Raw genomic sequence first — 14,785 nt, 5'->3', positions numbered from 1 at the left:
AAAATTCCCTTAGGCAACTACATGCTCACTGAAAATAAATACATCAGATAGATACAGAGTTATTTCTAAAGAAGAGGGAGATGTGGAGTTAGAAATTGATGTATAATCTCTCTTGATTATTTTTTTTTTTTTTTGATTTTTGTGTTTGGTTGATGGATAGTGAAGGACAAGGTCAAACATGTTGAATGCTGAGAATTGATGAGTTGGTAACGAGTAGGGTTGGTATAGTTGCTTATTAGTGATTTTTATATGATAGTTTTTTTTTTTTGTTGTTTTTAGGCCTAGCTGGGGTAGTGATCTCTTGTACAAGCTTAGCTTCTGGATTTTGTTATTTTTGGTTGATGAATAAACCCTAATTTTACTAAAAAAAAAAAAAAAAAAAGATTCCTTGGAATATTTCTGGTCTGTGCTGTTATATGCAAGTAAAGAGTATAAACCTCAAAATGAACAGAATTGATTCCGTATGGGAGGGGGGCTGCCCCTTCCGCACCCCCAACCACCTCCTCGTGGTCTTAGAAACTTTAGAGAATGCTCATTCGATTGGAAATTGAGAGTTCAAGTCCTTGTTTTTTAAAGTCGAAAGTGATTGGAGACCAATCAGTCCCTTTCCTAGAACTGTTTTGGTATCTGGTCCTTTTGTGACCCCTTAGGACATCTCTTCGGCATTTTGAGGTATCTATTTTGTGCATTGTATATGGCTGTTCAATTTTGCGTGTGAGAGGATTTCCCACGGGGTGGGGGGGGGGGTATCCGGGGGTTGAAAATGTCGACTCCCATTTTTAAAAGGTATTCATTTTTTAGCTTTCACTTGCGGCGATGAAAAGAAGAAGAAAAAGGAGGCTTTTCCACAATTTTTTTGCACGGAAGCACTGAAGTCACTTCAGTGCTTCCGTGCAAAAAATTGTTTTTCTTTCTTGGTCTAGGCAGGGGACTGCAGTTATCCTGTATAGGGTTTTAGACCGTAGTAATTCCAATGGTACATTTTTCATTCCGAATGATCACTACCCCAAAAACATTAAAGTCCAAGAAACGAAAATAATGAAAGTATACTTTTTTACTATTTTAATAAAAAACTTGTGTTGACTCCTATAATTTCTCCGTCGAAGCTGAGCAAAGATCTTTCTATAAGGTTTATTGTGTTCATTTCTTAAATCTAAAAACGATCAAAAGTTAATTTATCTCATGTATATTTCTTAAAGCTAAAAACGAACAAAAGTTAGTTATAAAAAAGACTACAAATGAAACCTAAAACGAACAAAAATTACTGCTTTGCAGTTTATGCATCGTATTTTCGAAAAACTGTTTCAAATAAACTGACCTGTGATATTTTCCTATATTTTTGTAAATCCTGAAATACTAGCTCTTTTCTGAAAATAAGCTGTCTTGAGTTTTTTAGAGAATTAAAATGTATAGTATAATCTATTTTACGTGTATTTTGTTGCTGATAAAAGACAATTGAGATCTTTATAAATTATTCTTTTATTGTCTGCAGGCTGCTTAAGAATTTTCTGCTCCTAATACTGTTTTGTTGCGTTGGTTTCTTTTCAGTAAAGGGCAAGTTTTCCAGAATTCCATAAAGACCGGAAAATATCTATGACCAGTTGGAACAGTTTTTCAAAAATATGGTGAATAAACTGCAAAGAAATAATTTTTTTCGTTCGAAGTTTCAACTTTGTCCGAGGGTTTGACCTCTCTCTTAAATAATGTGCACCAGGTGAGAAGTTCCAAGCGTGGCGGAGCCGTGTCAAGCGTTCAAGGGCAGAAGGGGGCGTTCCCTCAAGTTTTTTTTCTGGCGCCCATACTATTTTTTTACCCTTTTTTAAACAAACTTGTCAATTTGGTCAATTATTGGCACCCTTATCACATTACCACACCCCCCCCTCCCAAGATTGTTCCGTAGACCCGCCTTTGCAAGTGTCTTTTTGAGTGTGCCAAGTGTTTTGGAGACTTTGCCAAATGTGGCAGAACTGTTCCAAGCATGGCAGAGCTCGTGGCGTTCCGAGATGTACACCAGGTGGTGGGGAGTCAGTGTCCCCTTGCTTTGCTCTCTACTTTCATCCGAAAAAACCTTGTTTTCCTAAATTAATTGCTGTTAATGACTTTGTACAGGAAGAATAAAAACTTGTTCATTCGATTCTCAACCCAATTGCTCACTCTATGTAATTGTACACTTATTATAATTTATAATCTAAATTATTCAGCTTCCGTTGCTCTGATTTCATTTTTCAAACTGTTGATTTAGCAACATTCACTCGAGCATAATTTCAGAGCATCACGATATTCTTTTGCTTGAAATTGAAGTAGCTGGACAGTATGGCTGATTTTTTGATAACTGGAGGTACTGGTTATGTTCCAGAGGATGGCTTAACAGGAGCACAAATGTTCTCTAGCGGAGAAGGAATGACTTACAAGTAAGTGTTTTCATTACCATAGCCAGGAAAAATTTTGGAAGTTTCACACTCCCTCCTCTTTCCCCGCCCGAACGTATGAAAGGTAACGCTAAGATATACAATTTTCAGCTTTGAATAGGGTAAAAAACTTTTCTCCATAGTTGGGGCCCCTAAATATAATTCTTACTGTGTCTATTTTCTTTACACACACACACACACACGCACACACACACACGTATATATATATATATATATATATATATATATATATATATATATATATATATATATATATATATATATATATATATATATATATATATATATATATATATATATATATATATATTTCATTACCATAGCCAGGAAAATTTTTGGAAGTTTCACACTCCACCCCCCCCCTCTCTCTCCTCTTTCCCCGCCCAACATATGAAAGGTGACGCAAGATATACAATTTTCTGCTTTGAATAGGGCAAAGAAAAACTTTTCTCCATAGTTGGGGGGCCTCCATGAACGGTTTGGACCCTCCCTAAATATAATTCTTACTGTGTTTATTTTCTTTACACACACACACACACACACACACACACACACATATATATATATATATATATATATATATATATATATATATATATATATATATATATATATATATATATATATATATATATATATATATATATATATATATATATATATATATATATATATATATATATATATATATATATATATATATATATATATATATATATATATATATATATATATATATATATATATATATATATATATATATATATATATATATATATATATATGTTTATTATGGGTAAAATTCATACTAATCTTGCCACCATCATGTCGGTTGTTTTCAGGACAAAGGGTCGAAGCAGGGACGTAGCTCCAGCATTTTTATCGGGGGGGGGGGGCGCAAGAGGGGTTTATATCCGGATAATGAAGGGGCATGGGCTATATAATAATCTTTCTCCAAATAAGGGGGGCGACTGTCCCCTCCCCCCACCCCTCAAACGACTCCCCTTGGTCGAATTGTCGTTCTTTTGCATGTCTCGAAGTAGAAAAAAATTCCTACCCTCAAAACGAAGCTTGGGTGTAGCTAGTAAAGGAGAAAGATTGGGCAGTGCCTTCTAGGAAACTCACTACCCTCCTGGAAAAATGCTCAAAAAGGAACATAATTGACGGTTTTGCCTCGCAATAATAAAAACAAAACATGTAATGATACTACATAAAAGATATGGTTAAACAAAGATTTAGTACTTTTGTTTATAAAAGTTGAAGTTGTTTTTTGTGCTGTGGTAACACCATGATTGTTTTAAGTCTAATTATATAAATTCCAATGTTGACATTTCGAAACGAATCCATAGATTTGTTAGTAGGCCTTTCTTGTGTTACACTTTTAAAATTTGATATTAAAAGCCCCAGAAAAATAACGGTTAAAAGGATCTAATTTGCAATAACGATTTTTTTTTGTATTTTACGATTTTTTTTTCATTTCAACATGTACCAGTTTCGTTCAGTAGCCGAAAGACGCATGTTAGGGTCCAGAATGCTTCCTTATCTGAGTCACGCCCTGTGGAGTGCATGCTGTAGGCTGCTGTGGGAGGCCGTTCTTCTTTGCTTTTTTATCGTTATTAATTAAAAAAACTTTTCCACAAAATAAGTTTTTCAAAGAAAAGTAAAGAACTCCATTAAACAAAAAATGAGCAAAAATAAAATCAAATAATCTACCAAGTGTGAAACCTAATTGACGCCAATGGCGTCAGTTATGCGTCATTTTGGGAATTGACGCCCCTGACGGCTTTTCGACACATCAAGTTCCAGTTATCAAAATTTGTTCACGTTCCAGATGCGGTACAAGCTGCTGGATCGACCCCTTCCATAGTTAAAAGGCTTGGAAGATTCCTTGAAGACGGGTATACCACTTAGCTAGGGTAGTTCAAAAGGCGGTTGTTGCACACCGTAAATTTTAGACGAGAGCAGAAAAACTAAAAACTGTGCTTTCGGTTTTTCTTTTGCTATAATTCAGACTAGTAGTTGGTGCTAAGAATTTTCGTGGATTTAAGACACGGCAAAAGTTGTTTCACAATAAATAATCCTTTTCTTAAGCATTTAGGTGAGCAAGAAAAGAGTTTTCATGTACTGAAAAAAAAAGGAGTCTATATATCTTGTCCACAAAATCAGGTAGGTAAATAGCCTGAAGGAATTGATACAGCTTGTTTAATTTCTGTAGATCGATTGTAAATTAAGTGTTTAAAAAAAAATGTAAGATAACACTTTTTGAATTTTTGCTAAAGAATCTTCTTTATGGTAATGTATAAAATAAACCAAGTTTCGTTTAGAATCTCGTCTAAGTCCGTGGAACCAGGCTTAGTTAGTACCACATGAACATGATCTACAATTGAGAGAAGACCACACACAACGGGCCTAAAAATGGCAAAATTTGTCTGGAGAATGTTGCAATATTCCGCCTAATATCGTTATGTAACTTTATCGTCGAGTTCTTTACGTTTTTCTTATTCTAAAAATATTTGCTTGGTATCGATATGTTCTAATTTAATTTATATATTATAACGCTTCTTTCACTAAACTAGGTCATTCGAAATTAGTAAATGCGTCACTCGGTAGTCCGTGGGTCACAGGCTCTTGCCCCGTGACATAGACTATGAGACAGGAAAAAGAATAAAGGTCAGACTCTTCAAACTTTCACGGTTGGGTTTAGACACTAACCAAGGTATACTCTGGGAGACGTAAAAATATAGGATAAACTTTTTTTTTGTTCAAATTTAACGCAGGCCCATCACGTGTAATCATAGGACCTTTTAGGTCTTATTTGTAGAGAAATGGTAGAGGCATGATGTTGAAAAAAGACCGAATGACTTAATTTGACCCATGCATCCATTCCAGAAAGTTTCTTGGTCTAGAATCTAGAACAACTGGAACATGACTTGTCGAGAATTCTTTCAATCTTCTCTCAATAGTATTTTATCAAATAAGTCAAACTATATTTATGGATGTGTGGTATAAATAATTTTTGTGCAACAATTTTCGAGTTCGAACTTCTGTATTTTTCAAACTTAAGAAAGAAAACAAGTTGAGAAAGAGAGAGAAAGAGAGTGGGGGGGGGTAATACATTTTACGTCCTTTGCATCCCAAAATATATATATATATATATATATACATTCTTTTTTAGTGACTTCATAATCCTTCCTGGTTTCATCGACTTCACTGCTGATTCAGTGGTAAGCCTAGATTTTATTTTCTGTACTATTATATTTTAATCTCGATTCCCAATGGTTACTATTACTTTCCACCACAGGTAGCGCAATAGTAAATAATGATATGCTTCAAAGTATTGGATTTTTTTTCACCTGGCTACCTTTTATGGAAGTTATCCTAGAAACCTCAGAGTGAGCTTATTTGATTTAAAATTGAAAGTTCCAGATGCCCCTTTTTAAGAGTCAAAAGACATTGGAGGGCAACTAGCCCCCTCCTATGCAGGGGGTACCTGCAACACCTCAAGAACGGCTTAGAATATTAACTTGAAATTTCCTGGGAATGTTGAGAGGGACACTGAAATAAATAACAATTCACTATCTGTATCCTGGTCGTCAAAAAGGTGCATTTGCAATATCTCAGAAACGGTTAATGCTATTAATTTGAAACTTTCCGGGAATGTTGAGGGGAATATTAAGTAAAATCAAAAGACATCAAGTGCATCAAGGTTGTCAAAATGGCATATCTGCAATAGCCTACCTCAGGACCAACTAAGAGGAATCAAGTTAAACATTCATGTAAAGTTGAGAGAGATGTTAAAGTAAATCAAAAGACGGTATCTACATACTGGTTGTCAGAAGAGCGTGTCTGGAACATTGTAGGAGCGGCTATGGGTATTCAGCATAAACTTCCTTGAAAAGTTGAGGGGGGGTGTTGAACTAATGGTTCTAGGCGTTTACTCCCCCCCGGAAAATACCACCCCCTCGCTGAAAATATCCCCTCGCAGAAAATACCCCCGTGGTAAATATCCCCCGGAAAATAAATCCTTGCTGAAAGGAAATTATTCCCAAAAATTTACTCCACACTGAAAATTCCCCCAGACAATCCCCCCCTGCAGAAAAATCCCCCGCAAAAAGTATCCGTTAGTCTCCCATTAACAAATACTATCTGTAAAAAGCAATGGGCAAATTACAACACTTAAAAAGGGACTTAAACTTCTGCAATGGGGTCCCCTGATTGTTTTGTAGTTTTGGAGGGAGGGAGATACCTCAAAGGGTGTATTTTAATGCCAAAACATCCCAGCTCTGATTGAGTTGTCAGATAAGTACAGAATTATTTCTAAGGGAGAGACGAGGGGAGGGTGAGGTAGAAATTATTTTATGATCCCCAAGGCCGTAACCAGGATTTTTGTTGGGGTGGGGTGGGGGGGGGAAGAAACTTTAAAAAACGCATCAATAATGTGAATTTGATATCTACTCCCTTATATGATTTCTGGCAATATTTCTGGTCTATGCTCTTATTATGAAAGTAAAGAGTAATATTAAACCCCAAAATGAGCAGAACTTATTCCATATATGAGGGGATATTTTCCGTGAGGGTATTTTCCGGGGGGGGACGCCGGTCACCGAACTAATGAGCAAAAATGAGAAGGTATTTTTTTCTTTAATACCACTAATTTTTGATTTGTATAAACTAATGTAATTCAATAGCATAAATTTTATTCTACCATTTCTATTGCCTTGGCTATTCTTGCTAGCCCCTGGTTGTTGATAAAGATACGTCTTATAGCTCTATTTCTATTTTTTTCATCAAAATTAATCATTCCAGGAAAATTTTTTTTCCTTTATTTTCTGCAGCTCTTCTAATTTTTAATTTTCAGTCTTTCTTTGCGATTGGTTTTGATGCTATTTTCTTGTACGTTTGAGGAGGTTAGTAGTTTCTGAATTTTGCACAGCTGTATTTATCTCTAAATCTGCTGTTTCTGCAAGAGATTCTTTTATTTTGTTGCTGTTTTCAGTAGCCGCCAGTCTTTTACGTCCTTTCTATTTTAACATGTCAAAAGAGTTTCTTTATACTTGCGCAAATTGTACTTCCGCTTGTGTAGTTTGTGATGTGACAGTTTTTGTGTTTCATTTGATTTGGGTTGCAATTCTGTGCAGAATGTCCTTTGCTTGCACATTTCCCACAAATATGTGAGTCATTACGGCATACATCTTTCCTGTGGCCAAAGTGTTGGCAGCCACCTCTTAGGTCGTAGCGTATATGGCCTGACTGGAAAACTTAGTGGTCTAATGCTAGCTTTATCTGGTATTGAAATATTTGAGTATAATACGAAGGAATTAGTTGGAATCTAACCCTCCCCTGTCTTCTTTAAAAGCTGCTCAATTTTGATGCCGTATATATTTGTCAAATTGGATTTCTATTTGTTCTATTCAGTTTCCATTTCTTCTAGGTTAATATTTTCGTACGGGGTAACAACTTTCTTAAATTGGTTTAAGCTCTTTGGTAGTGATACTTCTACTAGATATTCTTTAATAAACTTAAGTTCCTTCAAATTATTAGTCTTATATATTTGTTTTCTTAACTGGAATATCCCCTATTCCCGTTATCTTTCTCTTCTTCTTGAACTTGGTACTTCTTGGAGAGCCAAAGGTACCATGTATATTGGCTAATCTTAAGATGCTATTCATATTCTTTCAGCTTGATTATTAATGGGGAAATTTCACTGCTTTCAGTCTCCATTAATGTTCCATGTGGCAAGCTTGCTGACACTGTCCATGCCATTTGCCGCGGGTGGCCGATTTATGTGCTGGCACTTGCGGCACCCTTTTCGGTATTCGTAGGATTCCTTCACCATAGGATTTCTTATTCGCCCCAGTGCCCTTTCTAGGGCGAGTTATTTTGGTAGATTCACTACGCCATATTTTATTTTTGATTCAAAGCAAGAATATACTGGCAATTCCCTTTTGGTGTCGTCAGTCACTATAAAAGCCAACAGCGATTTGTCCCCCAGTATACATCTATACAAAACTCTATTACCGTTCGTTTTGCCGAATATACGCTTTGTAATGAACGTGTATTTTGCATAATGTTTAGGGAGGAATTTGCCAACAAGTGGTAGCATGGCCTCTGAAACTTGGAAGTTATATGATTAATAGCTCTGATATAATAGCTCTAAATTAAAGGCTGTGGCACTAGACCCTTAAGGTGCGAACCGGCGGTGCTGATCTCCGTCTCAAGGCCCTTCAGCATGGAAGTGCAAAGGGGGGATGGGGGCCAGCCATCCTGTGCTTTCGCATACCCTTCCTGTTTACCTTCCCTACATTCCTCCATGTACCCTTTTAGAGCTGAATCGACTCTGGCTGAGCTTACAGAGTCACGCCACTGACCTCCGTCCCAAAACAAATAATTGGGTGCACTAGGATTCGAACCCTCGCCCTGTTGGATAAAGGATCCTAAATCCAACGCAACACTCGGCTAGGACGGCTCTAAATTGATTGGCTATCTCAGATTTTTGGCCCTTGTTGGGCCAAAATTGTTTATTTCCGACACAAAATGACAATTTGCAGCAGTGTAGTCTCTCTGCTAATGAAAAGGGCTCTAAAAATGTAATCTCAGTTACATTTTTAGAGAGAGAAAGAGAGAGAGAGAGAGTAATCTCTCTCTCGATATCCTACGACTGCTGATTCAGTGTGATCAATCCCTCGGTGTGCGAAAAAAAGAGGCAAAAATGACTAAACATGCATCCGCGACATACCTCTCTCCGGAAAAATGCTAAATTCTGTATTTTTGTATATAAAGGCTTGTGACGTGCACCATAGAGTTCTTGAACAAGTTGAAGCTCCGTCAAGAATGCACCTCTTTTGGGGTCAATTCCCTCCCTTTTTTTAAATTCTGTAAATGTTCATGTACTAATAACTTTTGATTTGTAACTTCAAATTTAAAGGGCTTTACAAATTTTTCAAATTTATAAGCATGTACAACAGCACAAGCATATTCTTTCGGTTTATGCTATATATTATTATCAACTTCCATTTTGTTTAGTCTTGGTTTCTATTGAGAAACACTTTTGGTTCAGTGGCGTTAATTAGCAAGACTCAGGGGAGGGGGAGGGGACGGATTTTTGAAACTCTAAGCAGGGAGGATTTTTTAAAAAATTCTTACCAAAAAGGTATTTTTTCACTGATAATACTAAAAAAACGGTATTTTGAAAGTATAGGGGGGATCTGGAGGGGGCAAACCACTGATTGCGGAGGAAAGGGGAAAGGTTCTAGTAAAGTATTCCCCGGAAATGACTGGCGTTTCTGTGTATTTATGCAAGTGAAAAAAAAATGTAGAAAGACTAAGTTTAATTTTATCTTTTAAAATTATGTACTAAATTGATATAATTGCATTTTTATTGACAGTTAAGGTTATTAATGGAAAACCCCTTTTCATTCCCCATCTTTACAGGATCTTACTTCTGCTTTGACAAAGAAAATCAAATTAAAGGCACCACTAGTATCGTCACCAATGGACACCGTTACTGAATCAGATATGGCAATTGCAATGGCGGTATGCTTCAGTTCAATTAGTTACATTATTTAGGTCTTTATAATAGTTCAAGGCTGTATCCGGGGGCTAGGGGGTTTGAATCCCTTCCCGCCGAAATGTTTGTCTGGCTCGTAGAAACGTAGCAAAAATGCATATAAAGAAATTTTCGATGCGTTTTTTAAGTTTATTTTTGTATCCCCCCCTTGGACAAAAATCCTGGATACGGCCCTGTAATAGATGCTAAAAAAAATACTTGACTAGGCGTTTGAATTTCGTTTTTGACAAATGTATATAAGTGGTACCGTATATGTATCTTTTTGCAGATTAGTAATTTCTTAGTGACAAAATTCTTGCAATTAATTTTGGTATTTGTTAATTTGATTATTTGGTAAATTAGCAATCAGGTAGCATATGGCTTTTTAGACGGGTAAATTTTAGGCCCTTAATTTTGCAGAGAATTCAAACTGTATACAAATATCCCACACTGCTTTTTTCTACTTTAACAAACATCTTAAGGTGCTTTATGTTTCCATTGTGCGAAAATCAAATGTAGTTTATGTCTTCAGTAAGGTGCTAGTTTTGTATCCTACAGAAATAGGGAAACATCCTGAGAATAAAGGTTTTTGGGTAACTTAGATAATGATACCAAAGAAAAGTTATCGTAAGCTTTTTTAAATGTAATGTTAGATATTAAGCTTTACTTCTGACCTCGTTCAAACTTTCTGTCGAATTTTTACCGGTTGGCTATTGTAAATAATATTTCTGTAGGGTTGGTTAATCATGGTTGCAGCGATAGCTCCAGCCTACCACGGCCGCTAGTAACCAAAAATTTAAAACACTTAAAAAAACACTGTCCAGAGAGAAAAATGGCCATTTGTAGCTGATTCAGGAATGTTATTTACTGTTATTTCGATTAGTCCTAAGAGTAAAATGTTATTGTGAAAACAAATTTATGGGAATTTCGAAAAATAGACTGAAACCCTTCGAAACCTGCGTCGGATCGAAACTAAAAGTATACTGTTGGAATCGTCATTGTAGGAAACCCCATGAAGGACACGTACAGCCCCCCCCCCCAACCCAAATAATAAGGAAGATAACTTTTTTCTTGCATAGATAGCACCGATGTGTCCTCTATTTTTCTTGTTTTTTCTTCATACATAGGAAGTCGGGGGATGAGCTACTTATTGAAATCTTTCTGAGAAGTGGCAAAACACTGAGAATTAGACTATAACCAACTTTGACCATATGGATATGTTGAAGGATTCTTTTTAATATATTATCCGACTGAGTTAATTTATAGCTATTATTTAACTCTTCAGTAAATCAGTCTATGCTGATTTATTGTACGTAACATTTACGCTACATTTTTGGCCAAAGCTAAAACGACATGGATTATTTTCTTAATTCTTTTATCCAGAACAAAATGTATTATACCTCATTCCGAATGATTAACAGCCCATCCACCACTTTGAATCCACTGTTCTTCGACTCCTTCTTGGAAATAAAAGTGATAGTGAGGAATTTGATCCCCACACTACTCGCATCCAAAGCGAGTGCTTGACCATCTGAGCTAGGATATGATGTCTCATTTTCTATTTCAAGATTAATAAGATATCAAATCTTAATTCTATGTGATGCTGCCTTCATGTGCCGCTTCATTTGTGTATCCAATCGAGTCTATATCTCTTTGGGTAATTAGCCTTGATAATACGTTTTTAAGAAGAAATAACCAGCTTTTTAATTCACTCTATTCCGAAAACGACACCCAAATTCGGCTCTCTCCAATACCGTAAGGCATTCAACTGCGGTTTTATGCTTGCAGATTTACAAAACTACATGCCAATTAGCATTAGCTTCCAGATGAGCTCTCGTTCGTCTTTCTATGACAATCCGTACCCCCAAGGGGGAGGGAGGGAATAAAGGAGACAAATCGATACTACTCATGCAAAATTACGATTTATCTTGTTTGTCAAGATTGAAGAACTTCTGATTTTAATGGTATACTTTTTATTTTTATTCCCGTCATGTTTGAAGAGAATCAGGCTCGTTTTTCAAATCTTCGTGAAAAAAATCGTAATTATATTTTTTCTATTGAATCTGGACAAAAGTACACTAATCCGTTCATTATTAAATATTCATTATTATAATTTTTAATTTATGCGTTACATACCTCATCTTAATTATTTGTTTCTGTTACTATTACTACCTACAAATTATCACATAAATTTGCTTTTTTTATCAGTAAAAAGGAAAATATTGGGAAGTATTCCTTTTTGGGGGAAAGTTCTATCTGTAAAAAGAATAATCGGAGGAAAGGGACGGGGAGGGGTTAAAACAAAATTCCCTGATGCTTCAAAAAGAATATACGCTACGGTTTCTTTTCAAGCCTGTTGTCCGGTAGGCTTTGCGGTCAACTATGCTCATTTAATCGTCTAACATTGTGTTTGAAAACTAGAAAATGCTTAGAACAGTTTTGTATGACTCTGCTGAAATTCTGTTCATTTCCTGACTAGAACATCTTTGGAGTAATGAAAGTAGCTTCCGTTTCCAAGTTATTTCTTATGCAACATTGCTTAAAGTTTATTGACTCCAGTTAGGTAGAATAATGCTGTTTAGAAAGGCCGTTTTCCATTTGTTTATTATGGGAAGGCCGTACCCAGAGGGGGTGTTAGGGGGGTTTGAACCCCCCCCCCCCGAAATGTTTGTCTGACTCGTAAAAACGTAACAAAAATGGATATAAACAAATTTTGTATGCGTTTTCTGAGTTTTTTTTTTGTGTAACCCCCCCCCCCCCCGAATTTTTTTTTAGTAAAACTCCCTCCGAAAAAAAAATACTGGGCCTTGTATTATGGGATCAAATTTTTTCATCGAAGAATGACTCGTAGTTACGAGGAGTTGGATTGCCTCACTTCGTTAAAGTGTTTAACCCGCACGAGATTTAATGAGTGACTTACTACTCGAAGTCCAAGAATAATTATTATTGACTCTCTTCAAAGATATAATTCCTTGTAGCAATCCTTATATTGTTTTTAAATTTCTGACCTATTTGCACTATCTTGGGTACCTAGTTCAATGCGCTTCACAGGATAATTTAGTTTTTCGTCCAAATCCTGTATCACTTTAGCTGGCAACGGTGTATGTAGGTTACTTGATAGCACAAATTTGTTTCTATCTTGGAAGTAAGCTTGTGTATTTGTAGACTCCCGGTTTGTCATCTGAAATAAAAACTATCGATTTCTTCTTTTGTTGGCACATGTTTGACTTGCTGAGTCAATTCAAAATTTTCTTTCAAGATACAGCGTTTTTCTTGCTCTTTATAATTTGAATAAAGATTTAATTGGTGTTATAATTATCATTAATATTAGGAGGGATGCACCCACTATCAGTAGGTCGATGTTCAGGCCTTCAAGGCCAATTACCTCTACATCCCAAAAACTATGCTCTATTTATGGTTGGGGGGGGGCAATGATGGGTTTGGTCTCTTCACCCTTATCATATGTCTTGCCAGCTGTCGGACTTCTCCTTCCCTTACTATGTCCTCCAGCTTAACAATAACATCATGAAACATCTCAAGGCGGTGCCTAATTCTAGCTGGACATTGTTCCATCAGATGCCTTCTGGTTTCTATAGTGGCCATCTCACGTTTTTGGCATAATGAGGATACACTCTCCCTATTCGGGAAAGATGTTTCCCGAAATTTCCAATTCCTGTTATGGCTTCTGTAACCATTCTCGTCTCGGACCTTTTCAGTCGTAGAAAATTTTTAGTCAGGGTGGGGTTGAATTTAGGAAGTAATTCCTCCGTTTCCTTATATCCCACTTTCCTATGCTAATTTTGTCCCGCTCTCTCATTGCTCCAACCTCTCAATGCCGCCTTCCAGCAACCCTGAGAAATTGAGATGAAAGGTTCTGGACCATAATATCTCAATAATGGCCCAGCCTCAGCTGTTTCATCTGCCATTTCATTATCCTTTATTCCAGAGTACCCTCGGACCCTCATCAGGATAATTTGGTTTCCTTTGGATGTCAAGCTATTTAGAGCTTCGTAGCATTCCAATTCTCTATTTTGCCGGCTCTTTACATTCTGAAGAGCCTTTAGGCATGCTTGATTGAAGTTAAGATACATATATCTTTTCCTGTACTTCCCATTTCCAACACTCTTCCAGCTACCCGTTCTATTCCGAACATTTCTGCCTGAAAAACTGTAGCAAATTTTTATCAGGTGAAAACTGATTACCTCCTTGTCCCATCAGGTGTATTCTGATATATCATTACTTTTGTCCCCGATTTCCCATCAAACCACGTACCCCCGGTATAACATATTATCGCGTTACTTTTGTGGAGCAGCTCTATCTCCTGCTCCACTTCCTTTCTGTCCTTCATGACAATTTGGAATTGCCTCTCCGGTTGTATTGTTGGGATAGTATTATCTTGAGGCATATGCAGCTTTTTGAACTGAAGCAAAGAGCCACAGATACCAACATGGTCTTTACTTTTCCCATTTCGTATCTGCTGTCTTTGGGTCTATTGACCGTTCATATATAGCCTAACAGCACGTTTTACTGCTTCTTCCTATAGAAAATTGTCTAAGGGTAGAATTTCCAAGATAAGCTCCGTGGATGTCGTAGCGGTTCCGTGATATGCGGGTGTAATCATTTGCACCCTTATTAAGTGGGTTATGTGGCTCGTCATTTGAGTTGAATAGACCCAAACCACTGTTCTATATTACAGAATCGGCCTAATTACCGTCTTAAATAAATACATGATCTTATTGAGAGATCTTTCCCATCATTGGTTGACACTGAATTAGGGAAGCTTTGGCTTTCTGCGCTTTTTCAAGACAAT

At 36.6% G+C, this 14,785-nt stretch overlaps 1 protein-coding gene across 4 annotated transcripts in view; it reads left to right on the top strand.

The window, feature by feature from the left end:
- ras (Inosine-5'-monophosphate dehydrogenase ras) overlaps positions 1–14,785 on the top strand; it is a 91,521-nt gene that overhangs the window by 7,070 nt on the left and 69,666 nt on the right. For 3 of the 4 annotated variants that reach the window (XM_089097268.1, XM_089097272.1, XM_089097270.1), the window contains exons 2-4: positions 2,269–2,411; positions 5,605–5,653; positions 9,861–9,962. In XM_089097268.1, the coding sequence (XP_088953394.1) occupies positions 2,314–2,411; positions 5,605–5,653; positions 9,861–9,962 (249 nt within the window). In that variant the 5' untranslated portion in view covers positions 2,269–2,313. Of the gene's footprint in view, positions 1–2,268; positions 2,412–5,604; positions 5,654–9,092; positions 9,102–9,860; positions 9,963–14,785 lie in introns of those variants that run through there. The other variant, XM_089097271.1, reaches the window with a different exon arrangement.

Source organism: Artemia sp. Qi Xiang Cuo, chromosome 11 (genome assembly GCF_049724085.1).
Source record: "Artemia sp. Qi Xiang Cuo chromosome 11, ASM4972408v1, whole genome shotgun sequence".
NCBI classification, from domain to species: domain Eukaryota; kingdom Metazoa; phylum Arthropoda; class Branchiopoda; order Anostraca; family Artemiidae; genus Artemia; species Artemia sp. Qi Xiang Cuo.
The sequence above is the reverse complement of the archived record's forward strand: the minus strand, read 5'-3'. Positions and strand labels throughout refer to the sequence as shown.